Consider the following 26616-nt stretch of genomic DNA (forward strand, 5'->3'; position numbering starts at 1 on the left):
GCTCAGTTCATCTTCTGTTTATTGATATGGTTGAAGGAGGGGGGTTTCGGAGTGGTGGGGAGGTTTTTAACCTAAAGGCACGCTAGTCCCCATTGCTATGGTCCCCCACCGGCTTCACATTGCGAGCAAGGCATGCCATTATTCTCCCCCTGACGAAATGTGCCGCTTCTTCTGACTTGGGTTATTGTGGAGCGCACAAGTGGCCCTCAGAAGAAAATAGCATTGCAAAGAAAGTCTGAGGTCAAGGGTCACATTAGAGCCTTCCCATCGCGAACCTTGTTTTGTGATCAAATTTGTTGGCGACACAAAAAGAGGCACAGTATCGTTATCTCAAACACAGCTCAGCCTGAGAGAGTAGTCTCTCGACTCTAACTCCACTGCCTCTCAACAGCAGCTCTCGCTTTTCAGGCAGCTGTAAGAAAGAGCAGGCAGCAGAACTCTCTCTCCTCTGCTCTGCTCAACTCCTTCACTACTGCACTGGCTGTGGACGGATCAACACTGGTGAGTCTCTCATTGACTTCATTTACTTTCTCTCAGTGTCTGCTGTCTGGCTTAATTGAAACTTGTTTGCGTTTTTAATTATTTGTATAGAAACATTTTTATAGAATGGCCATATTTTGTTTTCCTTGTTTGTGCAAGCCATTTAATCTATTTATTTTTATGTAATTTTATTTTTGATTGAAATGTTTTTTAAATAAAATGACTGCATTGTTTTCCTAGTTTACATGCATGCCATTTAAACCATTTTATGCACTTTTATTTTTACTATACTGTTTTTATTGATGCCATTTAAACTTTTTTTATGTACTTTTCTAGGCTTTTCTGCAAAATGTAAAGCAACAAAACTTTTTTTTTTTTTTTTTTTATGATTTATGTGCATGTAATTTGAACTATGTACTTTTTAATGCACATATATTTTATTGCATCCAAGGTGAGTTTATTGGTTAGAGAAGAAAGTCTTTAAAAGGTCATTTTAGAACAGCATTAAGGTTTCGGATTAGTTGGCCAAGATTTGCTCTGCTTGAATGAGCAAAGTAAGTCAAAATCACTTCAGGGAATCAGATATATAAAAAAATGTAATACAGGACATTTTGCACTGTTTTTGCTGTCTTGTGCTCATATTTTATGTATTTGTCTAATACTGTAAAAAAAGACTGTGTTTTACCTTGAGTTCTGGAAGCATGTTGTTCTACGCTGAGCTGCAGTTCAGCTTTGTTTAATCTGCAGTGTGCCTCAAGCCTGATTACTTCTGCTTCTTTTTGCATGATATGGTATAGGAGCATTAGTGTCACATTGCAACGCAAGCTTGACCCCCACTTATTTCTTTAACACAAAAGTGATTCTGTATTGTTGCCAGCCTGTGGAGAAGCCTTGTTCTTCAAGAATTTCGGGTTTGGAGCATGTTTTTCAAGTCGACCACGGAACACTTGGACTGGTGCTGCTGGATTATAGTTTTTCATTTGAAATTCTCATATTTTGTCAGACTAAATGTGTTTTTCCTGGAGCACACGGTATAGTTTCATACCACACACCAGAGAACCACTTATTAACCATTTATTAACATCTGGATTTCTCAATCATAAATCACGCCTTTTTGTCTCCAAGCACAGTTCAGGACAGCTTTTTGTTTTGTAGTTCTCCACTTTTATCTGTTTAAATTACTGGAGGGTTTGGTATGTTCTGGGACTTGCAGATTTTCCTCCCCCTCAGTTACAAATCCTGCAGCACTTTCCTATGACCTTGAGACACTCCTTTGTACACACCCACTTTGTCTGTAGTGTTCTGAAAATATTGATCGAGAGTCTCCTCGTTATTCCAACTCAAGTGAGAGGATATTGTGAAATGTTTTGGAAGCATATTTTAGTCATGATGAAAGACTTTGTGATTAATACAAATGCAATCTTTCAGAGAAGTATTCAATTTCATGTGTATGCTTATTTCTGCATGTTCGTTGCACCACATGAATATTATTTGGCAGACACAGGTGTTTTTTTTTTCATATTATTTAGAATTTTATGTCCCCCTTTGAATTGTAATTATGAAATAAAAAACATGCTCATCATAGATGTTGCTATATATTTATTTATTTTATTGTATTTTTAAATGGATAGATCTTGACAAAACACCATGACACTGAAACCATTTAGAAATGTATTGAAATGGAATCCTTCTATTATGCTATATTCATAAGGATATTTTTAAAATATCACAAATATTTTTTTAAAAATCCATTCTGTCAGCTACAGCTCTAGTAGTAACAGGTGAGCTTCTATCCTGCTTTGAACCTTTCTTAAAAAGGTCTTCAGCTTATCCCTGCAGATGCTTTATTCGGCCTGATTATTAATAGAGCAACTGTTATTGGATGGCGGGCTAGAATGAATGCCTCTTCCAAACAGAGTTTGCTCACTGAATCTGAGGCAGGCTGCCCTGTGCACACGCCAATGATTTGACAAAGCAGAATGCCACGAGGACAGCTGGCTCAGACTATAAGCAGATAGCCAGGAGTGGCTCTGGTTTGGCCACCGGATGCACCAGCACCTTCATGCAGCGTAGCACGTGTGGAGGTGCGATGTGTGTGTAGTCAACTGCTCCACAGGGACATCTGCTCAGACTCCTGAGACACACAAATATCTAAGCATTTGAACTGCTGCCAAACACCCAGACAGCTGTAACACTCCCTCCCTCGCTACTTAAAGTGTGTGGAGAGGAAACGTTTACTGCTGCTGGAATAAAAAGTTTTACTGGTGTATCGCTGCTGCGTCCTTTGCTCTTTTTTTGTAAACATATTCCCAAAAGCAGGTGCAATCTTGTTCTTTTCTGTTGATTTCTTAAAACAACTTTTTGGGTTCTATCAAATCAACTTGAATGCAGCATAGGTTGGTTTGGATATGTAATGGAGGTGTGTACCAAACATGGACATTTTTGTTGATCTATCAATTTTTTTTTTTTTTTTTAAATAATTTATTGCTAGCATGGCTGCTGCTCCCTACATAGAACTTATGCTTAAAATAAGCTTTCCATTGATGTATGGTTTGTTAGGATAGGACAATATTTGGCTGAGATACAACTATTTGAAAATCTGGAACCTGAGGGTGCAAAAAAATCTAAATATTGAAGAAAATGCTTTTAATGTTGTCCACATTAAGTTCTCAGCAATGCATTTTACTAATCAAAAATTAAGTTTTGATAGATTTATAGTAGGAAATTTGCTAAATATCTTAAACGAACATGATCTTTACCTAATATCCTAATGTTTTTTGGCAAAAAAAATATAATTCTGACCCATACAATGTATTGTTGGCTGGCAATTATGACTGGTTTTGTGGTCCACACACACACACACACACACACACACATATATATATACATACATACACTGCCCTCCAAAAGTTTGGAAACGCCCTAGAAAAGTGGGTAACTATGAAAACATTTTATAACAGTTAATTAAAATTTAAATTAATTTTCGGTTCATCAAAATATCCACCATTAGCAGCTATTACAGCTCTGCATAATCTGGGCATCCGAGCTGTCAGTTTATTCAAGCATTGACTTTGAATTGGCAATCAATTGTTGAAGCTACAGTATTAAGGTGTAAGGTGCTGACCCAAAAATCTTTTAAAAGCCTGGGCCAAGTTTAAACCAGTAACCAGGCATCACAGCTGGCAAAGGGGCATGTCTGACTTTGACATGTATATATTGCCATTATTATGTTTTATTGCTGCTCTTCAATGATAATGTCAAGTTACTTTAATGTATTTGTTGCACCAAAAAATGATAAGGATTTATGCTGATATCGTCCAAAACCACACTTTGCCAGGGGTGTTTCCAAACTTTTGGAGGGCAGTGTATATATGTATGTACATGTATATGTGTGTGTATGTATGTAAGCCTATTTGGTTTTACATGTATTCATTGAATATTTACATAAGTACATAAATTGAAAATTGAAATGTATATAATTATTTTATATTAGAATTTATATTATCAGTTCAATTTAAATTAATTTAAACCATTAATAAAAATGTTTTTCTTTTCCTCTGTTTGCAGTTACAAAAATGGAGTCCCCCCTGACAGAACTTCCCACCTTGCTGACCAATCAATCCATGGAGAGCTGTCCACCTGTGGACAATACAGTGGAGAACATGATCTTTGGATTCTACTACATCATAGTTTTCCTCCTGGCGCTGAACGGCAATAGCCTTGCCTTGTGGATCTTCGCCCGCCAGAGAGGCAACTCTTCTCCAGCCAATGTCTTCCTGCTTCATCTCGCTGTGGCTGACCTATTTTACGTCTTCGTTTTACCCCTCAGAGCCACTTATCATTTAACCGGGGGACACTGGCCGTTTGGTGAAATTACCTGCCGTCTCGCGGGCTTCTTCTTTTATGTCAACATGTACGCCAGCTTGTACTTCCTGGCCTGTGTTGCAGGTGATAGATACCTTGCAGTGGTACATGCCGTACGTTCCCTCAAGGTCAGGCGCCCTCGTTATGCTCACATAGCCAGTTTTGCACTATGGGCTTTGGTGATAGTGTCTATGGCGCCCCTACTGGTCACCAAGCAGACTGTAGAAGTCAATGGCTCTACTGTATGCTTGCAACTGTACAGAGAAAAGGCCTCACGGCGTGCTCTCGTCTCTCTCGCCATAGCCTTCACACCACCTTTCATTGCCACACTGTCCTGCTACCTGCTGATAGTGAACAGTCTGCGGAAAGGTTCAAGGCTGGAGCCGGCACTGAAACTCCGAGCACTTCGCACCATTGGTCTGGTCATGCTCATCTACATAGTGTGTTTTTTGCCCTATCACTTAAGCCGTGCAACCTTCATCCTGGGTTACGGACACCCAGACTTATCCTGCCAAATCAAAAGAGGACTAGCCCTGGCTAACCGGCTTACTTCCTCTCTAACCTGCCTGAATGGGGCTTTGGATCCCCTGGTCTATCTGTTTGCGGCTGAGAAGTTCAGGGGAAGCGTTCGCAGGATTTTCTGCAGAGACAAGTCGAGGGGGTCCAGCGCAACAAGCGGAGACCTGAAAGGCACCCATGAGAGCTCTCTGAGTGCAAAGTCTGAGTTCTGAGCAAGCGCTTAAAATCATACAGATGGTATGAATATTTTTCATTGGTTTTAGTGATTCGGCCTACACTTTCTGATAGTGTAGGGTCAGTTAAAGGTCAGAAAGCCTTATGTATAACCAACCATGTGATTTGCACGTATTAAAACAACTGTATGTAAGTTTAAAGGTCAGTTTCAAAATCACTTTGATGGCACACTGGGACACTGATTTCTAATAAGGTGAATGAGCTTCTGTTTTTTTCCCCTAATGTCTGTTCTAGGAGTTTTTGGTGAGTGGGTACGAAGGCCAGATTGCTTTATAAATGTATGTGCACAGCTGTCTGCTGTAATTACCACAGCGATATATTTACGAATTTCTCTCACTTAAAGTGGATTCAAGTAAGAATTTTCATGTATTGATCACTTAAAAAAACGAGACGTTCTCCGACTTCCTAGGTTGACTATAAAAGCCTGTGGACTGATTTTTATGTAAAGGTCTCAGGAAGTTCCCTAAATATTCTGTTCTATGATACATTAAACAAAGGCTTATGTTCAGGTTAGAGCTGAAAAATAGCTATTCTGTGCTATTATGTCAATATGTCATACAAAAAAAGGGATTACTTCAAAATATCGTCTTAAATCTATAGTCTCACTATAGTCTTGATGTCATTTATGTTGCGTAATGTTAGGCTATTTATTTTAGTATTGAGAGGAAAGGCAAAACGTTCACCACATTAACGTTACATATTCATCGCAACGTTGCTCTCAGCTGTGTGGACGGCGTGTTCCTTGCCAAGGCATTTATAAACTTTTTTTGTCTGCAGTTCACTTAAAGGCTGTACCGGTGAAGGTTTCCGAATTCTACATACAGCCTCTTTTAACTGTAGGGGGCGCCAAAGTTGCAAAAATACACAAAACTACATACAGTTGCTTTAAAGTGAAAGTTATTCAGGACTATTGGCTTCAAGTGGCTGTTGCATATCAGTCAGTTGCCAGAACACAGAGGTTGGGGACTAAAGAGTCCATCGAGGATCAAGAAGGCATAAATTGTGTATAAAACTGTGCTGCCTTTTAAAAATTAATGTTGTGTTTTTATTAGCATATTACCTGTTTGCTAATGACATGCTCTGACTTTGTAAACTTTGTAAGCACTTCATTAATGCACATTCTTAATGGAATCAGCGTGAAACGTATGCATTTCATACTTGGTGTTAAAACTACACATATAATCATTTTTAACGGTCCCCAGGGGGATTTTCTGGTTATAGCACTCTCAGGCTGTGGTAAGAATGTGTGAAGGTTAACAAACCAGTGTGGAGTCAAAATGAATACTACTTTTTTTGTTGTTGTTGTTTTTTTTACATTCCTTGACGGCTATTTGTTACTATTTAGATGCATGTGCACTTCATACTATATAGTCAATTAATATTCTTAATATTCTTTTATAGTTTAAGGTATAAGTTGGCATAAAATACTGGTTTTGTTTTCATGTGTTCAAATTAAATTGTATCATTTATATTATTTTAGTTACTGTAACCAGCTGGTATAAATTTAGTTTGTGTTTTTAGTAAAATCCATCGATGAGTCAATTTGTTAATGCATTTAAATCAGCTGAATAAATGTAAATAAATTTAACCTCAAATGGTTATTTGTGTTTTTTTCCCCCTTAGGCATCATTTTGGTGATTGCAGATATACCCCCTATTCTCATTACCACTAAAGTGACAGAGAACTTTCTCATACAGCTCATTAGTCTTCATAACACTTTACTTTTTTTTGAGTATCATCTCATGTGACATCTGCTAATGACAATAGGCAGAATCTTGTGAAAACGTACGTTATCTACAGAATGCATCGCACACGCTCTGTCCCACCACACTGTGGCCGTCACCGCTGAGCTCTTATTAACAGCAGAACAACCGCTTTCTTTACGGCTGTGTGCATGCGAGAAAGACGCAAGATGGAAACCACCAGGCTAAAGCGACTGTGGCACTATTCAGGTTCTCTTTCACATCATGTGACTCAAACTGTGAGCTGTCAGCAGATTATTTTCTCTCTCTCTCTGTCTTTGCTTCTCTTTCCTCATATTTGTGCAAGGCTTCCTGTCCATTAACGTAACAGGCATCTTCACGGAGAGTGACAAAGCGGAAGGGGGTACTGTAACGTGTGTGTGTGTGTGTGTGTGTGTGTGTGTAGTGTATATAACCCAGGATTACTCTAGAGTACTTATCATTACGATCAGAAAAGAAAAGAAAACATTTACAAATGAAATGTCCGATTTGAACTCTTTTTTTTCCAAAACAGGTTTAGCAGAAAGATTGGTATGATAACAAAACACAAATTTAAACATTTAATTATAACTTTTTTTTTTTCTTCAAAAAAAGTGTTGCAAAAAGTTTCGTATTTTCTTTAAACCTTTAATTTCACTATTTTCTTTCAAACAAGTTTAGCAGTAAATTTACACTGCTCTTTTCCATTCACTCTGACATTAGGTGACCGAGGGTTGTCAAACTCCAAAAATGTCAAAATGCACCAGAAAAGTAGGTCTTATGAAAGTGGGTCTTCTGAGGTAAAAGTATGTAATAGCTTTGCAAGAGTAAAAAAACAAAATTTAAGATGCTATTCACTGATAATATATTCCCCATGCAGTTCTCAGACCTCATTCATGTTTATGTATATTCAAACATGACACATTGAACCCAGGTTTAAGTTTATGAAGCCATGTTTTTTTTGTTTTTTTTTTTCTCATGTCTCACATTTGCATGGAAAAGAGCAATGTGAACATCTTACTTAACATCTCATTTTGTGTTTGATGACTAAATGATAATATAATTTTCATTTTGGAGGAACTGTTTCTTTAAATACATCTCGAGTTACTGTACAAGGTCGGAAAAACTGGGCAAAGGTTGTACCTTTAAGGGCACACCAGCATGATTCTTGGGAAGTACCCATAAAAGCAGCTTTGTACCTTACTGTATCTACCCCTAAAATGTGCAAATTAGTACCTTGGGGTAGTAATAAGTATATTTAAGTGAATACTTTTTAGGGTACTGCCTAAGTAACAAGCTGTTTTACCCCTAAAGGTACAATTTTATTTTTAATTTTTTTCCGAGAGTGTAGAACCGTATTAAGCGTGCACCTGCATTAAAAGGGAACTTGCTCCATCACGTCATGTTTACTGAACTTTCATAGTCTTGTACCATCAACGCACATCTAATATAAACGCAAATGCTGACGCATAACTGAAGATGTTACAAGTGTGCTCCAAAAGTCACTTCCCTTTCAAGACCAGTGGTTTGTCAAAAAGATAAATTCATAATCTCTCAACAGAGCCTTTCACACTGTAAATGTATATCTACATTTCTCTACTTTGCATAATGGCCATTAAGTAGACACTTGCATTGGTTGTCCTCTTCATAGTTTTGGTTAGCAGGGTTAATCATTGGATGTTTTATGAAAGAACGTACTGAAAACTCCTACAATACCACATGTACCTTTTTCATCTCTTTTGTGGTGAGAAAAAGGTGTTAGGGCCGTGTGAACAAGCCTGCTGTTCGGCCTCCTCTCTTGCTCACTCTCTGAGTTTTTAAACTCTGTGTGCACAGAATGAGGAAGTTCACCCTTGTGTTTGTGGCAGCTTCCTTTTTGCAGCTTTCGCCCTTCTAACAGGAAGAGAGAGAAACAACGAGCCTAGAGCCAGACAGAGCAGGAGCTGCTATCAGTTCTAACAACGCCATGAAGACCGTGAGACTCTGAAGGTGGCCTCATGTTGATCTGCTCTTGAAAACTTTCTGGGGACTAAATAACCTGGGTGTCTTCAGACTGAGGAAGGGAAAAGTCTTTGGAAAGGATGTTTTCTCACCAGCCATGGTACCATGGCAATATCACTCGGTCTACAGCAGAGGACCTCCTCTCCAAAGCAGGCAAGGATGGGAGCTTCCTCCTGCGGGACAGCGAATCCATACAGGGAGCTTATGCCCTCTGTGTACTGTGAGTATTGCTGCTGTTCATCTCAGATGAAGGGGCACATATGCTGTCACTAATATTGTCGATGAAACTTTTGGATCTTTAAGTGTGTTCGAGTTGGTATGCATTTTAAATTTGCAATGTGTTGGATCATTTGCATTGAGTCGGTCATAAATGCATCTCATCAAACATGCTCGGTTTTGCAGCGCTGGCTATACAACCTTATTTGGGTCAAATTTATATAAACATGAAGGTTTTTGAAATCATGTATTTTAGAAATGGCTTCCTTCTTCCTACTTTGGTTACATATTGTCAAATTAATTACCAGGTAATATGTTACTACATGTAAACTCTTTCCAAAAACTCTATTATAGGCCTAGTTGTTGGTATCAATATACAAAACAGAGGCTTATTTGTTTGCAAACTGACCTCAGTTTCCTTGTATGTGAGTTCAGGTGAAGTGTTTTGCAAATTTAAAGTTTCTTTAAATTATGCAGTAAAAACAAAAGTTTGCGTTTATGTCCAGTGTGATTCCTTATACAGAGAAATATTAACAAACATTGTTTACTGAGACTGAAGGAAGTTGGTAAGGGGTTTCCCATAATTGCCGCTTTCTGCAGAATGGCCCATTTCACTGTTTATGATCACTTTGTGATGTATATATGATATGTTATTTGTGCATTATTTATGTTGCAGCTATGCAAATGACCTTCTTATTCTTTTGCAGGTACCAAAACTGTGTGTATACCTACAGAATATTACCAAACGAGGATAAAAAACTATCAGTCCAGGTAAGAAATTCTCCATTTTGTATCTGGTGTTTCATTGGCTTGAAGCATCCTGCGATAGCTCTGCTTTCATACTCGTGTAGACAGGTGTTGCGTCCGCTGGAAGACTATTCTGAGCACTGAGGAACTTCTACTTGTGACGTCAAGCATTCGAAAGTTGCCAGAACGATGTGTATAGTTGTTTTAGTGAATATATAAAGCTTTTATGATGGCGCTGAAAAGTATTTGGACATTTTTGAAGCATAAATACAGTTGAAATGATGCAATTTCATTCATTGAGTACAAAATATCAATCCAAGTGGTATCTACAAATATCTGGAGATTTTCTCAAATCTAAATTCACGTTTAACCCATCGTTCCTCTCAAGTAAAGCACAGGTGTGGTTCATCACCTCTATGTTCTGCTAAATTCTGACAACTGGAAAATGTTCACATTTTGTCTCCAATTTGAAAAATCATTTGGAAGCTTCTTTTTTTTTTTTTTATGTTTTGCTAAGAAAAGTGTGTTTCATAAAAATAAATGCCTAGATTTTATTGCAATGAAATTCATACGTTTTTTTATTTGATTTAAGTGTTCAGTATTTTATTTTTATTTTTGGTATTTATTATTATTATTATTTGAATCTTTCTGCAACACCATTCATTTCCTGGTTGCACTAAAATGGTGATAAAGTGAAAAAGTTGTACAATAAAACCACAAAGAGTGTTGTGCTCAGTCTGCTGGTCACTTGACATAACACTGTCCGTCTTTATGCTAGTTGCATAGAACATCTGGCATCCTACAAGCCATTTACTATCTTGTGATTGGTAATGAATGCGTGACCTTGTGACGGTTGGCTCTTCAGCTGCCAAAGACTCCCCGAGAGTGTTGTGTTGGGCGTCTTGTCTGTCAAGCTAGTATCTATTATGTCCACTGCATTAAAGCAAGCGTTGGTGACTGTGCAGCTGCAAAACCAATTGGTGGTTTTATTCGAGCTGTTATACTCGTGACATACAAAATAATGAAAGCAAAATGGGTGACCTTTGACTATAATTTGCATTGTTCTCCCTCAGTGTAACATTTCGAAGTAACCTGCACTCAAGGGACGGGGCTAAACTGAAAACTGTAGAGTTGTACAATGCCCTTCAATGTCTTTCTACCACAGTTCTTCCTCTTTCAAGGCTGCGTTGCAGCACTGGCTCAGTTTTAAATTATCCATCAGCGTGGGTGTTAAGCAAGCCACAGGGTTCCTCTTGCACCCGGCCTTGAATGGAAAGTTTCAAGAAAAGTGTCATATTATTTAATTAAATTTGATAAATTCAATTGAAATACACCATTTGTGCTGACCCTAAACCGTAGTATGAGAACGTGAGAGGTTTTCATGCTAAGATTACGCTTGTCGCTTGTTGTCAGTCGGACATCTTGTGATTGGCCATGCTAAGATGGATGATGTTTAAATTATTTTGTGTGCAACGTTTCTTCCTAGTCAAATTTATGACTGTGAAGAGACTTTCGTATTACAATTAGGGACTATACATTTTGACTGGTTTACAGAAGACAAAGTATGTATTATAAATGTGCTTAATTTTGATACGGTGTATTTTTCCACATCAAATACCAATTATTAGATCATTGTTTTTGGTATTTGTTGTTACAATGTGTCAGATTGCATATAATTGGGTCAAAACATTTGCTTAGCATCAATACGTACTGTAAGTCAAATCAGGTGACTAAGAGCTTATACTCCAAAGTCCTTTGAAAACAGTGGCTTATAAAACCTACTTGGCACCAACTGAGCACTTTTTTTTAGAGAAGCCATGCAAAATGACAACTAAGAGAGGCACTGGAAGTATTACAGAGGGTGTTGTGCATGTTTAAGCAAATAAGGAGTTTGTATATCATAAAAAGCCATACATTTGGTATATCTTGTTCAGTCTTCTGAATAGCAGATCTTTTGTGTTCATCTTCTTGCAGGCATCAGAGGGTGTTCCTATTCGGTTCTTCTCTTTGCTGCCAGATCTGGTGGAGGCGTATTATAAGGAGAACATGGGTCTGGTCACACATCTTCAGTATGCTGTGCAGAAAGAGGAGGAGCCGGAGGAGGAAGCAGGTAAGTGAATCACAATAAGCTTTGACCATAGGTTCATTTCTGTGTTTCGAATTTTCTAATAAAAACTTTTCATTACTAATTATATCATTATATTTTTATTAGAAGTTATTGCCTTAGCATAACAGTTTAAGCGAAAAGTTTGACTTTTTTTCATTATTCGTCATAAGTTTTTGACCCCGTTGTATGTTTGAAGACTATTTCACAGTAAATGTAAGCTTTGAATTACATTTTTTTCATTCATTTGGTCAAATCTCCATTTCTACAGAGCCAGTTAGTTTGCCGCCTCAGTTGCCACCGAGGAATATCACAAGTAATGAATGTAAAGACAGCCACAGTGACTTGACCAGAGGAACCGATAGGGGAACTGAGCTTGCCCGCCCCTCCATCTCAGACACCTATTTCCAGCGTTTGCAGCAAATTGACATATCAAAGTACACGATTTATCTGTCTTACTTTATTCAGTGCAATTTCTTGTTAAATACATTATGATTGAATGATTTTTGGCTGATTTAGACTTACTGTAGTGAGTAGCATTGTTCTGGCGTGTTAATGATTTTGATGTTTGATATCCAGTCTACCAGAGGACCATCAGAAGTCCATCCAGGAGTATTTCCGCACTTCTGTGAGTCTGGATGCAGAGCAGGTGCAGAATGGCATCCCGACTCTGCCCCACTTTAAAAAGCTCACACAGAGTATCTGCAAAAACCTAAACAGGTACAAATAGTCTGAACAATATATCTTGAAACACCTAGATTCCCCTATGAATTTTATCCATTGTGTATTTAATCAATTTTAACAGACATTCCTTCTATTTTTTTTTTGTAGTGAAATTGCCCGCACACTTCCAAGTCTTGAGGCACTGCAGAAAGTTTTGGATCAACCGCTGTCTCCTGGAGCTGGGAGGCTAAGGAGTCAGGTCAGTAAGAATGAGTCAAACCAGGAAGTGCTGTTCCTTATTTCAAATTTCCACCCTCCTGAAGTGACAGTCGATTCTGTAAGTCTCTGTGTAAAAATATAAAGAATTTACAGGACAAAAAAATAATAATTGGAGGTAAGAAAATGCAATTAATTTGATCAAAACAAAACAAACAATTCTGATTTCATGCACAACTTTTGTGTGTGTGTGTGTGTCAAAACCTTGGTAGTCAGATAGCTTGCAATAAAAATACTTTTGTAATTGACCTTTTACTGATTTACACAATTTAGAGGTAAGTACTAGATTTCAAAATAAGTTTCATTTGTAGCTGATAAACATTTGAATATTACATCCAATTTTGAGACACATTGCTCAATAAACCATTACGTTACAGACGTTAGAACTAAAAAAAAAAAGTATTACAACACTCTGCCATTTCCCCTACAGACAAGTAAAGAAATCAAACAATGAGAAAAGATAATCAAATATTGTATAAATATATTTCATTTTATTTAATTTCGCCCCAAATTTCTAAAAATATATCTGTTGGTTTTACTTCTTTTTCAGCATTCTGGAGATGCAAATCAGTCTGTGGCTTTCAAACTGGAGCAACTAACTAAGCTTATATATTCAATAGAAGACAAGGTATCGCTGTTCTTTGTTTATGGATCACAGCAAACATGACAATATTCCTACTGGAAACTTTATCACATCTTATTTACAGACCAAGCATGCTGTGTTTGAATCTGTGGGATATGATGGAGGGCACAGAAAGTCACTTATTCCTCCTGTGACATTCGAAGTAAGAAAGTCAATTCAACAATATTTATTCAATATAAAGGAATTTAATTATTTAGTAGATTAACACAAGTATATGCAAGTATATATATGTTGTTTGATCACTGTTCTTATTCAAAGTGAAAGCCATAACCTGTGACCTCCTTCCTGCTCCTCGTAATGATGTCATAAAATGAAAGCATGGACGTTTTCACTGCTGCTGCTTTTCTCTCCAAAGCCACATGCAAATTAGAACGAATCTAGTTTGCCTATGTGCTAGATAAGTGATGACGTTTGGATTGGTTGCCTTTGCACACAGTCGTCATAGAGAACCTTTGTAACACTATTTTAGGTACAACAGAAATGCTGCACTTTGTTTGGCTGGTGTGTTTTTATTGTCCTTTTCTGTGCTAACAGGTAAAATGCGACTCCCTTGGTATTTCAAACAAAATGTACCTCAAAGTAGATGTGGAAGGCGGGAAGGTTTACTTCAAGAAGTCCAAAGATGGACCTGAGGACAAATATTTTGTGCACAATAAAAGTATGCTGAACCATTTCATCACTAATACAACCACACACAATTGAATTTAATGACAGTGTTTCAATATTGACGAGTCAGCAGGGCTTTATTGCTAAATAAACCTTGATAGGAAGATTAGAACTCAGACGCAAAGTGGTCCTCATCCTGAAGAGCTGCGATAATGTGCAAGACAATAATTATGTAAGACAAAAGAAATCATTTGGTTTCAAGAGACAGGCACAATTGTCACACATACAGCTTAGTGATGGCCATTGGTCATTATACAAAATCAGTGATGAACCAATCAGAATCTCATATTCCTGAGAGCTGTGTAACCAAAATGTGTGAAATCACCTATTATCTAATAAATAATGGGAACATGCTGAATTCTTCATTTCAGTCTTGCAGTTGGTGAAGTCACAGAAGATGCACAACAAACTAGTACTGGTGGTAGAGACAGAGAAGGAAAAAACTCAGCGCAAAGACTTTGTCTTTGATGACACAAAGGTAAAAATCCTACTGCTCCCCTAATGTTACACTAGCCACAAAAATAATGTTACACTAGCCACAAACATGAACAATTTGAGCCAAAATATACTGTTTCCATATTTGTACGTGTTTTAATGTGACTTTGTATGTAACTGTGTATCTCCAAACACATTTTTAGAAAAGAGAAGGCTTCTGCCAGCTTCTACAACAGATGAAGAACAAGCACTCTGGAAAACCTGAGCCGGATATGATCACCATTTTTGTTGGCACCTGGAACATGGGTAAGATAGCCAACATTTACATTTATTTAGTCCAAAAAAGCTTCTTGAATTCTCCTCGGTTCTGACTATTTTTTGGAGCTGAAGCATAAGATAAAAGTGCTGTTACACAGTTTTTTTTTTCTCACTAGCCTAGCCTTGTGAAAAAGAAGAACAATTTAGGATATTTTTAAAAAGAGTATTTACTATGGAAATAATATACTTTAAAAGAATCTAGTTAAATGCTTGATAAATGTAATGTTTTTAGACATTTAATAGCATGTTATTTACAAATAAACAAATATATTATAGTTTAAACTTATATTAAATGCACTGAGCCGATTGCTTTTTTGACCCATATTTTGACCAACTTAAATTGTCTTTGAAATATGGTTGAAGTGTACTAATGAATGTACTGAAAAGCATGTATGGTAAACTAAGATACACTTTAATTGTGTTCATTTCTATGCATACATATACATTTCTATACTATAAATGTAATATCAAATAACACACTTCAGTTAAAATTATAATAAAGTACTACGTGTGCTTAAGTGTGTTGTCAACACTTCAAATAAGTGTCTTTAAAGCATGCCAAAATATTATTTAAAATTTACTTTAAAATACAACTTTTAATTTGACATTTTTACAAAGTAAATTTTTAAAAGTGTACACAAGTGTTACAAAACAGTCATGCAAGTGTACTCTTTTAAATACACTTAAGTGGTCTTTTATTTTATTTATATTGTATTTAATATATATATATATACAAAAGTTTGGAAACACCCCTGGCAAAGTGTGGTTTTGGACGATATCATCATAAATCCTTATCATTTTTTGGTGCAAATACATTAAAGTAACTTGACATTATCATTGAAGAGCAGCAATAAAACATAATAATGGCAATATATACATGTCAAAGTCAGACATGCCCTTTTAACAGCTGTGATGCCTGGTTACTGGTTTAAACTTGGCCCAGGTTTTTAAAAGATTTTTGGGTCAGCACACCTTAATACTGTAGCTTCAACAATTGATTGCCAATTCATAGTCAATGCTTGAATAAACTGACAGCTCGGATGCCCAGATTATGCAGAGCTGTAATAGCTGCTAATGGTGGATATTTTGATGAACCGAAAATTTTATTTTTTTCTATGTATAAACTGTTTATGTAATAAAATGTTTTCGTAGTTTGTGTTGTCCCTTATCAGTGAAAAATTAGCACAAATTAAAAAGGATTCATGCCAATATTGTCCAAAATCCCACTTTTCTAGGGCGTTTCCAAACTTTTGGAGGGCAATGTATACTTTTCAGATTTAAAGTACACTATTAATAAAGAGTAAGCCTTCTATAATATGCTTCATCCCCTTATTTTCAAGTCCTGACATTTGTATGGTATAAAATATGAAGTTTACAGTAACTAGAGATGAAGTGAACTGTGAATTTAAGTGAAGTGAATTGCCCATTTAGGAAATGCGAATCCACCACAGAACATCACGTCCTGGTTCCAGTCTAAGGGTCAGGGAAAAACCCACGATGACACTGCCAGTCAAATCCCACATGATATCTATGTGATTGGGACACAGGAGGACCCGCTGGGAGAGAAGGATTGGATAGAGACAGTTAGGGGAGCCCTGAGAGATATAACCAACATTAGCTTCAAACCGGTAAGTGACACAAAACCCAACATGAATGCTTTCAGGTGCCTTATGTTTTTTGCATATTATGCTAGGTCATTCTTTTTTCTCATGAGTGGAGAAATGCCATGCAATGAATATCTATTTTATGTAAATGTCTTGAATGGCCTAGCATATCAGCCAAATGATGACAGCTTTGTGTTTGGTTTTTAACAGATAGCCACTCAGACACTGTGGAGTATAAGGATTGTGGTTCTAGCCAAGCCGGAACATGAGAACCGCTTCTCTCATGTCTTCTGTGACAGTGTTAAGACTGGCATAGCTAATGCTCTGGGTTAGTTTAAAGCTTTTTTCCATTAAAAAAAGATTAGGAATCGTTAAACTAGTGGTGTACCGCTCTTCCTTGTACATAAAAATATGATTGTGTGTGTATGTGTGTGTTTATAGGGAACAAAGGAGCAGTGGGGGTGTCTTTTATGTTTAATAGAACCTCCTTTGGGTTTGTCAACAGTCACCTGACCTCAGGAAGTGAAAAGAAGTTGAGGTAAGCCACAACCCAAAAACCTGTTTGTGTGACAAATGAGACATTGACATATAATACACAAGAATAATAAATAATTATTAATGTATTACTGTACCTTTTCCAGACGAAACCAGAACTATGTCAGTATCCTGCGTTTTCTGAATCTGGGAGATAAGAAAGTTAATCCTTTTGACATCACACATCGCTTCACACACCTCTTCTGGCTGGGAGATCTGAATTATAGGGTTGACTTACCACCACAGGTAGGTTAAAATGAACTAAGTGCAAATAGCCCATCTTGTTAGCAAAGGCTATTTACACTAACTCCGCCCACTAACGTGTGATTGGGTTAGTCAACAATAAACAAAGAAATTAGTTCAACATCAGTTTCAGTGACGTAGATGGTAGAGTGCATGCTTTTTGACGCGATCGACCCGAGTTCGAGCCCACCTTTTGCCAAACATTTTTTTCTCCCTTTTCAAATCTCATATCGCATCAGAAAGACATTTATTTTCAATAAAAATTAAGGAAATAATCAAAAAGTGGAAAATAAGGTATCGGGTAGGGTTAGGGTAGGTGTAGGGAGGGCTTTATTGTCCCAATAAGGTGGCATCCATTTAATACATCTGAATTCAAATTATAATTTACACTCAGCACGTTATTATTGCGTACTGTTTTATAATGTACTACAATACTGAGGTGCAGATAATTGCCACTATTTGCAATAAGTAGTATAAATAGCAGAAAATCTTGCTATTTTAACAGTGTAAATAGAATCTATAGCTATTTGCACTTAGTGTAAATAGCATATCGTTAAAAAATACTGCTATTTGCATTTAGTGTAAATAGAATCCATCGCTATTTGCACTTAGTGTAAATAGCATATGTCACTAAAAAAATATGCTATTTGCACTTGGTGCAACAGGTTCTTTGTGGTCACCGAGTGTAAATAGCATCTATCACTATTTACACTTAGTGCAAATAGCCGCTGCCTAAAATGAATGTGCATCAGTATGTCCTCAAGCAAATTGCATGTTGTAAATAATTTGCATGTTTTATTCTCTGTAAATATACTCGAGCATGTTGCACGTTTTAAATATTTTCCTGTAAATTAATGTACTCAAGTGTTGCAGGTTTGTATATATCAAAGAGATAAAAAAATTAAAAAACTTAGTATTTAATGCCTGTCAAATGCAAACACAAGTCAAATGATCTGTTCATAAAAGAAACGACTTTTCTGTTTTGTTTTGTATCAAATACTAATAATAAACCACTGCAGAGGTAATTTTACAACATGCTTTGTCACAAAAGTAATTCATGCTATAAAACACATGGCTAGATATCAAGTTGACATGTCCTGTGGTGTTTACTGATTCTTTTATAATTATTATGTTTGCTTATATTATGAGCTCATATGAATTGAAAGACTACATGGAATACTTGTGCTTTCACTAATTCGTTTGCCACACCACAACACCATTTATAATGGTATAGTGGAGATATAAATATATATATTTTTTTTTACTTATAAATGCAATTCATTTTAAATCATATGAACAAAGTGCCTTTAGGTTAAATAAAAGAAAGCAGTCCAACAAAAATAGACAAATCCCTGCTTTAGCTCACAAATCTTATTTTAATACAATGTTTTTAAATCTTATGCATCAGCTACCCACATTACGATACTTTGAGGCATAAGCTGCCTTTGTGGTTTAGAGAGTGTAGTTGTATTCAGAGCAGGCAGTTCCTCTATTAAGACCAGAGCTGTCACGTACAGCAGCTCCTGACATCAACTGACAGGAAAAGACAGAACTTTTGCATAGTTTGCTTTTTGCAGGAAGCTGAGAACATTGTAATGAAGATCAAACAGCAGCAGTATCAGGAACTCCTGGCCAGAGATCAGCTGAACATAGAGAAGCAAGTGGAGAAGGTCTTCTTAGAATACGGTGAGAGCACTTGTGCATGATGTTAACCTGTTCAATGTAATTTCCATTATAAATTTTGACAGATTTTGATTACTCAACTACAAGGTTACTCAGTGTCCATTCTTAGGTAGTCCTAGCCAAACTCACACATTTAGTTGAGCCAATGCTGCTATGTCTGGCCAGTCAGAGAAACCGAGCAGTGTTGAAATTTCCAGAGCGCGGTGTTTACACTTCCACCTATGAATGGCTCACTTAGCATTTCTCTTCAGAGATGGGATGGAATAGGGGAGTATTTTAAGTATTTAAGTATAAACAAATATCACAAACATCAACTCAGGACCAGCTTTTGAAGTTTAGGACCACATGCTATTAACTGTAATCTAAACCATTCTTTGAGGATTTTTATTTATGCATTTATTTAATAATTTGTATTACCCTGCTTTTCCAGTGGGACTAAGTGCACTGCCTATAAGATCAAACTACTATAAAGGGTACTATCACCCAAAATTAGAAAGAACATACACTAGTTTAGGGTCTGTAAAATGTTTTAAAATATTTTTGATAGAAGTCTCGTCTTATGCACATGTAGACTGCATTTATTTAATCACAAATACAGTAAAAACAGTAATATTGAGAAATAACATAATTCAAAATATCTTTTTACATATATTTAAAAATGTAATTTATTCCTGTGATGGTAAAGGTGGATTTGCAGCAGTCATTACCTTAATCTGCAGTGTCACAGGATCCTTCATAAATGATTCTAATATGCTGATTCAGTCCAAGAAGTATTTATTATTATTATCAGTTTAGAAAACACCGATAGCCTTGTGGGCAGTGCGAAAATAAAATAAATAAATCTTAAAAAAAGTTAGAAAACAGTTGCGCTGCTTAATATTTTTGTGGATTATTTTATAGAAAGTTCAAAAGAACTAGAAATCTCTTGTAGGGTTAGGGTTTGGGTTATCACGAAAAAATGAAAAAACGTCCAAAAAATATCCTACTGACCCCAAAATTTTCAACTACAGAGTAGAAACGTGTATTTATGGTATATATTCTACAAAGGCATATTATGCCACATTTGATATAGCTTGTAGCTTGATGTTTGTATGCCACTGCACTACTTTTTAAATGTTTTTTAATATGTAAATGTGCTAGATGGATGTCTTTTAACATCTTTCAGCATCTTCATTTTCATTTTTGACTTCCTCCTATTTTTCCATTCTGCATGTTTTTGTACTCAAGACCACATGCCATCATTTTTAATCTTTGTTTCGTATGTTATATTTTACAGTGGAGGAGGAGATAACATTTGCCCCCACTTATCGTTTTGAGAGAGACACACGGGAAAGATATGCCTACACTAAAGCCAAAGCCACAGGGGTACAGTGTGAAAGCCATAATCCACGTCAACAACCTTTGGAAAGTTGTATTTTTTTAATTTAATGATGAAAATTCTCTTTACATAAATATTTGATCTCACAAACAGACAAAATACAACTTGCCTTCATGGTGTGATCGTGTGCTTCGCAAGTCCTACCCTATGGCGCATGTGGTTTGCAACTCATATGGTTAGTTCATTTAATATAAAATGCAAGTTCCAGTAAAATACGAACACAGTTAAAACGTCATTACATAAACCAACATTACATTTCAGGATGCACTAATGACATCATGACAAGTGACCATTCCCCTGTATTTGCCACATTTGATGTTGGTGTGACTTCTCAGTTTGTCTCCAAAAATGGTATGATCTTGAAAATATTTCGCTTTGACAACAATCCCTCCTTTAGAACTGTTACATCCTGCCAACTGTCTTGTGCTGTCGCACTTGCTAATCGTTTTTGCTCTTTACAGATCTCTCAAAGGATGCTCAGGGTGCTATAAAAATCATGAACTGCGTGGCTGTTCTTTTGACTAAATCAAAGACCAAGTTCTTCATTGAGTATCACTCAAGCTGCTTGGAGAGTGAGGAGCTATAGCCATTATACTTTCAATTATTATATCATAAATTATCACAAATCATTTGAACCCCCCACTTTGTTTTTTAAGAACAAACGAGTAAACAACGAATGAGTGAAGTTAAATACTTCCAATTCATTTTCTAGAATTTGTAAAGAGTCCTGAAGGAGAAAACCAAGAGAACACAGAGGGCTCGATAAAAGTACGATTTAGCGGACAAGTTGAGGTAAAAACCTTGTTTGATAAAACATAAACATTTAAAGCTCAGCCACCACGTTTACATTATCTTTGTGAAATTGCTTTGCAGCTCACGCCCATCATTGCGGACCCAGAATACCTCCTTGATCAGCACATTCTAATCTGCATTAAATCTACAGACTGTGATGAGTCATATGGTATGTTTACCTAAAATGTGTGAATTTATGTGCTTATAATTTGAGCTGGCTAGTAGCTCTCATTATTGCTCATTGACCACTTTGCGAGCACATCATTTTCTGAATATGGTTCATATTCTGTTTAAAATAGTCAAGGTTAACCCTATAACAGAAATCAACTGTTGTTGTTGTTGCTGTGTCCAAAATTGCTCACTTGTTCACTCGTTTTCCAATCAGCACATGGCAATTGAGGACACTATAGGCTATATCAGTAGGAGTGAAAGAATGAAGCGAGCTGACATATTACAACTTTCACTAGAACGCTGGAGCTGTCACAACATCATTCTCCCATAGATTCATCCTACAATAGCTTACTTTAGAAAAAAAGTCATAACTTAACATTTATCAGATGCTTTTATCCAAAGCGACTTACATTGCATTCAAGTTACAGTTTTTAAATTTTATCAGCTTTCCCTGGGAATCGAACCCATGACCTTGGCGTTGCTAGCGCCATGCTCTACTATTTGAGCTACAGGAAAACCTTAATTACACTTACCTGCATGCCAGCATTGTCGTTTCATTGATGTTATATTGAAATAAATATTAATTTGGTTTTCCATGTTAACCTAATTTGTGTTAATAAACATTAAACTAAAGTTTGGAATCAGAAAGATTTTTAATGTTTTGTTTTTTTAAAGAAGTCTCTTATGCTCATCAACGTTGCATTTATTTTATCATAAATACCGAGAAAAAAACAGTAATATTATGAAATATTATTGCAATTTAAAATAATGCTTTACTATTTTAATATACTCCAAATGTAATTTATTTCTGTGATGCAAAGCTAAATTTTCAACTTCATTACTCCAGTCTTCAGTGTCACATATTCCTTCAGAAATCATTCTAATATGCTGATTTATTATCAATATTGGTTTTTGCTGCTTAATAGTTTTGGAACCTGTGATTTTTCTTCAGGATTCTGTGATGAATAAAAAGTAAAAAAATAACAGCATTTATTTTTTTAATAAATCTTTTGTAATAGTATACACTTTTTTTTTAAAGAAATTATAAAAACAAAATTCTGTGAGGATGTGTTAAAATAATAAAAAGATAAAGAAGTATATTGTTAGAAAATATTTCTACTTTGAATAAATGCTGTTCTTTTTTAACTTTTTATTCATTAAAATCAAAGAAAAAAATATCACAGGTTCCAAAAAAAAAAAATCAGCATATTTTTAAAGGATAATGTGACACTTAAGACTGGAGTAATGCATGATGAAAAGTCAGCTTTGAATAAATAATGTTTTACAGTATAGAAAATAGAAAACTCTTATTTTGAATTGTAATAATATTTTACATTACTGTTTTTTTCTGTATTTTTTATCAAATAAATGCATCCTTGATAAGCAGAAGAAATGTCTTTAAAAACATTAAAAATCTTACTGATCCCAAACTTTTGAATGGCAGTGTGTATCTAAAAAAATAGCCCACCAAGAATAAACACATCAGTAAGTGTAAATTGTTGAATGTACTGTATGTAGTATCTTGAACTGTCGTGTCCATGCAGCTGTTTGCGCCTAAAGCAAGAGAAATGAGAGATGAACACCCCTAGTATAGAACTTTATTAGGAAAATTATATTTATATGCACCAAAACTTCTGGGATATTCCTGTAAACATGTAATCAGAATATTCTAAAATAAACTGAACAAACGCTGAATGTTCTGTCGAGATGAAGTTTGTTTATTCCGAATAAGCTGTTAACATAACTCAAAATTCTGATTAATACAGTCATATGCCATTTGTAATATTTAGATTTCAAGAAACTGGAATATTGACTTAATGTGGTGTACATGATGCTTACATAATTGGAATAAGACACTAATCTGATTAGTATTGGAATATTCCTATGTATCTAATCAATCACGCTGTGCTCTGTCTGTAGGTGAGGGGTGTGTGGCCCTGCGTTCTGCTGAAAGCTCTTACACTGAGTTCTGCATCAAACTCATACATCACGGTGAGCACACAGGTCGGCTAACAGGTGGCATTCAACTTCCCAAATCTGATGGAAAACAGACAGAGAAGCTGTATGGTGAGTGCACAGTTTGTTTCTGTACAGCAGAGCCAGTTCAAAATTGTGCTATAATGCTTTCCTCCCCGAGTATCGAGGCTGTGTTCCTTTCTTCAAGATTATGTTTCTTCATTCCAGATTTCATCAAAGTCGGAGATGACCCAGGAGCTGGTAAAGGCAAATCTGGAGATAATACCAAAATGTACCCTCTTTTTTACTTTGACATTCTTCACAAAGCTTAGATTTGATTATGCTTGTACAAATAAAAAACGTTGACATTCTTTGACAGGTCTTCTTCAGTCCACGCCACTGATATTAGTAACCCCAGTTATATGGGTGTAGGCTACAAGAGTAATAACCAGGCAGACAGGAGCCCCGGCAACATTATATCCACAAGAACAGGGCCATCCTCAAAAGACATGACGCATGGCAATCTCTCCCCAAAAAAGAGTAGTTATGACCATTGTACATCCAGCCCAACTACAAAGACATCAAACCCTATGTAAGTATTCACTTTATTTTTAAAGTCAGAGCAGATGCAGACATTTGTTACATGAATGAGCAATGCATTTGGTATCATTTGCTTCCAGTTATATTTAGCATTACAAAACAGCTTGATATTGCAAACTAGTATTTCTTATTATATTATTTTAATGCATTGTCATATTTGTAAACATACTGGTTTTGCCGTTGTTACTCTTTTTAGTTATTTATCTACAGTATAGTGGCTAATGAATTGGAAATCTCACATTCACAGAAAATAGCTTACTTGAAAAAATAATATGGATATATATACATATTTTTTATCTCCTTTATCTCATCAACATATCCTTTGTCATCTGACAAATGTTTTTGATTTAGACAAATATAGCAATGGTTATCTTTGCCATTATGTAACACTCTCTTAAAGTTAATAATTAAAAACACTTAATTTAATAACACTGTAACACAATACACAAAACTAACACAAATTTCAAAATGAATTATTTTTCAGTATATTATAATGTTGTGATGCCTAAATTCATTTGTAGCAGTTAAAACAATTAATTTTAGTTTTTAGTGTTTTTTATTTATTTATTTAGTAAAAAATAGTATAGAATTTTAATGTGCATTTAATTTAAAAAAACAACAACACAATTTTAATAGCGGCTATTTGCACACAGTGTAAATAGCATATTTTTTTAGTGACATATGCTATTTACACTAAGTGCAAATAGCTATAGATTCTATTTACACTGTTAAAATAGCAAGATTTTCTGCTATTTATACTACTTATTGCAAATAGTGGCAATTATCTGCACCTCAGTATTGTAGTACATTATAAAACAGTACGCAATAATAACGTGCTGAGTGTAAATTATAATTTTAATTCAAATGTATTAAATGGATGCCACCTTATTGGGACAATAAAGCCCTCCCTACACCTACCCTAACCCTACCCGATACTTTATTTTCAAGTTTTTGATTATTTCCTTCATTTTTATTGAAAATAAATGCCTTTCTGATGCGATATGAGATTTGAAAAGGGAGAAACAAATGTTTGGCAAAAGGTGGGCTCGAACTCGGGTCGATCGTGTCAAAATGCATGCACTCTACCATCTACGTCACTGAAACTGATGTTGAACTAATTTCTTTTTTTGTTGTTGACTAACCCAATCATACGTTAGTGGGCGGAGTTAGTGTAAATAGCCTTTGCCAACAAGATGGGCTATTTGCACTTAGTGTAAATAGACACTCCGTTTTAGGCAATGCATCCCTAATATTTTTTATTTAAATCAATGTTTATACAATTTTCTGTCCATTTGAATTTTTAAATATTTTAAAAATAATAAATACCAATTAAAATATGATTTTTGATGACTGCTTGTTATAAGAAGAGCTTTATTATAGATTGATCAACTAAATAAAATGTTTGTGGTTATTTTTGGTTTTAGATCTGAGGATGGGCAGCCTCCAGAGATGTTTGAAAATCCCCTTTATGGCTCAATGAGTTCATCACGAGGAAGTAAGGACCATCTCCCTCCTCCAGATGCTCACTTCTCCTTTCCCAAAACAGACCTTGATGCTGACCGCCAGCACCCTGTTCCGACCCCTCGCTTACGCTCGTTCACCTGTTCAGAAACCAAACCCCAGCCATCATCAGCCCCAAACACCATGAGTAGTGGTCTACAACCGCAGAACATCACCAAGAAGCCAGTGGTGCCTTCTCGCTCTGAAGGGGGCACGACTGGGCCTAATAGGCCTCCGGTGCCTATGAAGTCTCGCCCTGGTCAGCCACAAGAGCTTCAACCAAAGCCCAGAGACTACAGAGACAGCTCTGAGCTTCCATCCAAGTTACGGCAACAAACCAGACAAGGCCAACCCAAAGACGGTATGAACTAGTAGTATATTCTCCACATTCATTATTTCTGGAAAACAGTGGATCGAAACTCATCGGTCAACTGACAGCGAGCTGCAAGGGCTTTGTGTAAACAGCTTGATTATAATGTTTTGAAATAATGTATATTTGTGAAATTTGCCTTGATATCGAATATTTATTTAAATACCTTTCCCTTCTCTTTCAATTGCAATGTCTGTCCTCAGGGCATCATGAGACACAACAGCAACAACTGAAGATGGGTCGGCCGTTAAAATGATTTCCTACTGATGTGTCATGGCAGGAGAGCTGTCGGCGCTGGTGTGAGCTTCATATCTGATACTTGAGACTCTGTAGTACTGGGCATAAGACATAAGCTTCTTTCTGAGTACTGAAACGAATAAATGTAAACAATAGCAAGACAAAGAACTTGGATATTGATTTTAAAATGATTAATGTTTTACAGTTTGAATGTCACTGCATATACTCATACATAGGGCAATCATTTCTATCAGCTTCTGTTTAAACATTTCATGTTGCTTAAAACATTTTTATTAAAGAGAGGAGAGTGAACAGTTGTAATCGTATAATAAAACCAAGTGTTGTACAGTCATTGATTTTATCACATTTGTCCATTTTTCCATCGTGTTTTATATTATATGGCATTGCAGAGCTTATATTGTAAATAACAAGGAACAAATAATCAGTGTTGCTTCTCCAATTCAAATTAGACCAATATAGCATGTCACATATATCAGCAAAATAATAATAATAAATTAAATAAATAAAGTTAGGACTAGTGCTGAAGAATAAATTGAATAAATAATATTATAATAATAATATTAAATAATATTTAAATAATGAATAAATGTAACATTAACATCTTGTAAGGCTACTCTAAGAAGTTTATGCAACTACTGGA

The 26616-nt window shown here is 36.0% G+C and overlaps 2 protein-coding genes across 2 annotated transcripts; both read left to right on the forward strand.

The window, feature by feature from the left end:
• The first annotated feature begins 405 nt into the window (after positions 1-405).
• Positions 406-6689, forward strand: LOC306844937 (uracil nucleotide/cysteinyl leukotriene receptor-like). Its single transcript, XM_079377386.1, has 2 exons — positions 406-501; positions 4048-6689. The coding sequence occupies exon 2, from the start codon at positions 4056-4058 to the stop codon at positions 5073-5075; it is 1020 nt and encodes a 339-aa protein (XP_079233512.1). The 5' UTR covers positions 406-501; positions 4048-4055; the 3' UTR covers positions 5076-6689.
• A 249-nt stretch (positions 6690-6938) lies between these two features.
• On the forward strand, positions 6939-26315 carry LOC306845191 (phosphatidylinositol 3,4,5-trisphosphate 5-phosphatase 1-like). The gene is made up of 27 exons (XM_079377841.1): positions 6939-9039; positions 9743-9806; positions 11757-11892; positions 12158-12323; positions 12466-12606; positions 12718-12808; positions 13376-13453; positions 13533-13610; positions 14003-14126; positions 14506-14612; positions 14773-14875; positions 16319-16515; positions 16702-16819; positions 16933-17029; positions 17133-17271; positions 18846-18954; positions 20228-20316; positions 20423-20504; positions 20591-20680; positions 20791-20901; positions 21042-21121; positions 21203-21290; positions 23213-23359; positions 23477-23540; positions 23628-23840; positions 25273-25709; positions 25922-26315. The coding sequence occupies exons 1-27, from the start codon at positions 8900-8902 to the stop codon at positions 25972-25974; spliced, it is 3342 nt and encodes a 1113-aa protein (XP_079233967.1). The 5' UTR covers positions 6939-8899; the 3' UTR covers positions 25975-26315.
• Positions 26316-26616: the final 301 nt, after the last annotated feature.

Source organism: Barbus barbus, assembly GCF_936440315.1.
Source record: "Barbus barbus genome assembly, chromosome: 25".
In the NCBI taxonomy this organism is placed as follows: domain Eukaryota; kingdom Metazoa; phylum Chordata; class Actinopteri; order Cypriniformes; family Cyprinidae; genus Barbus; species Barbus barbus.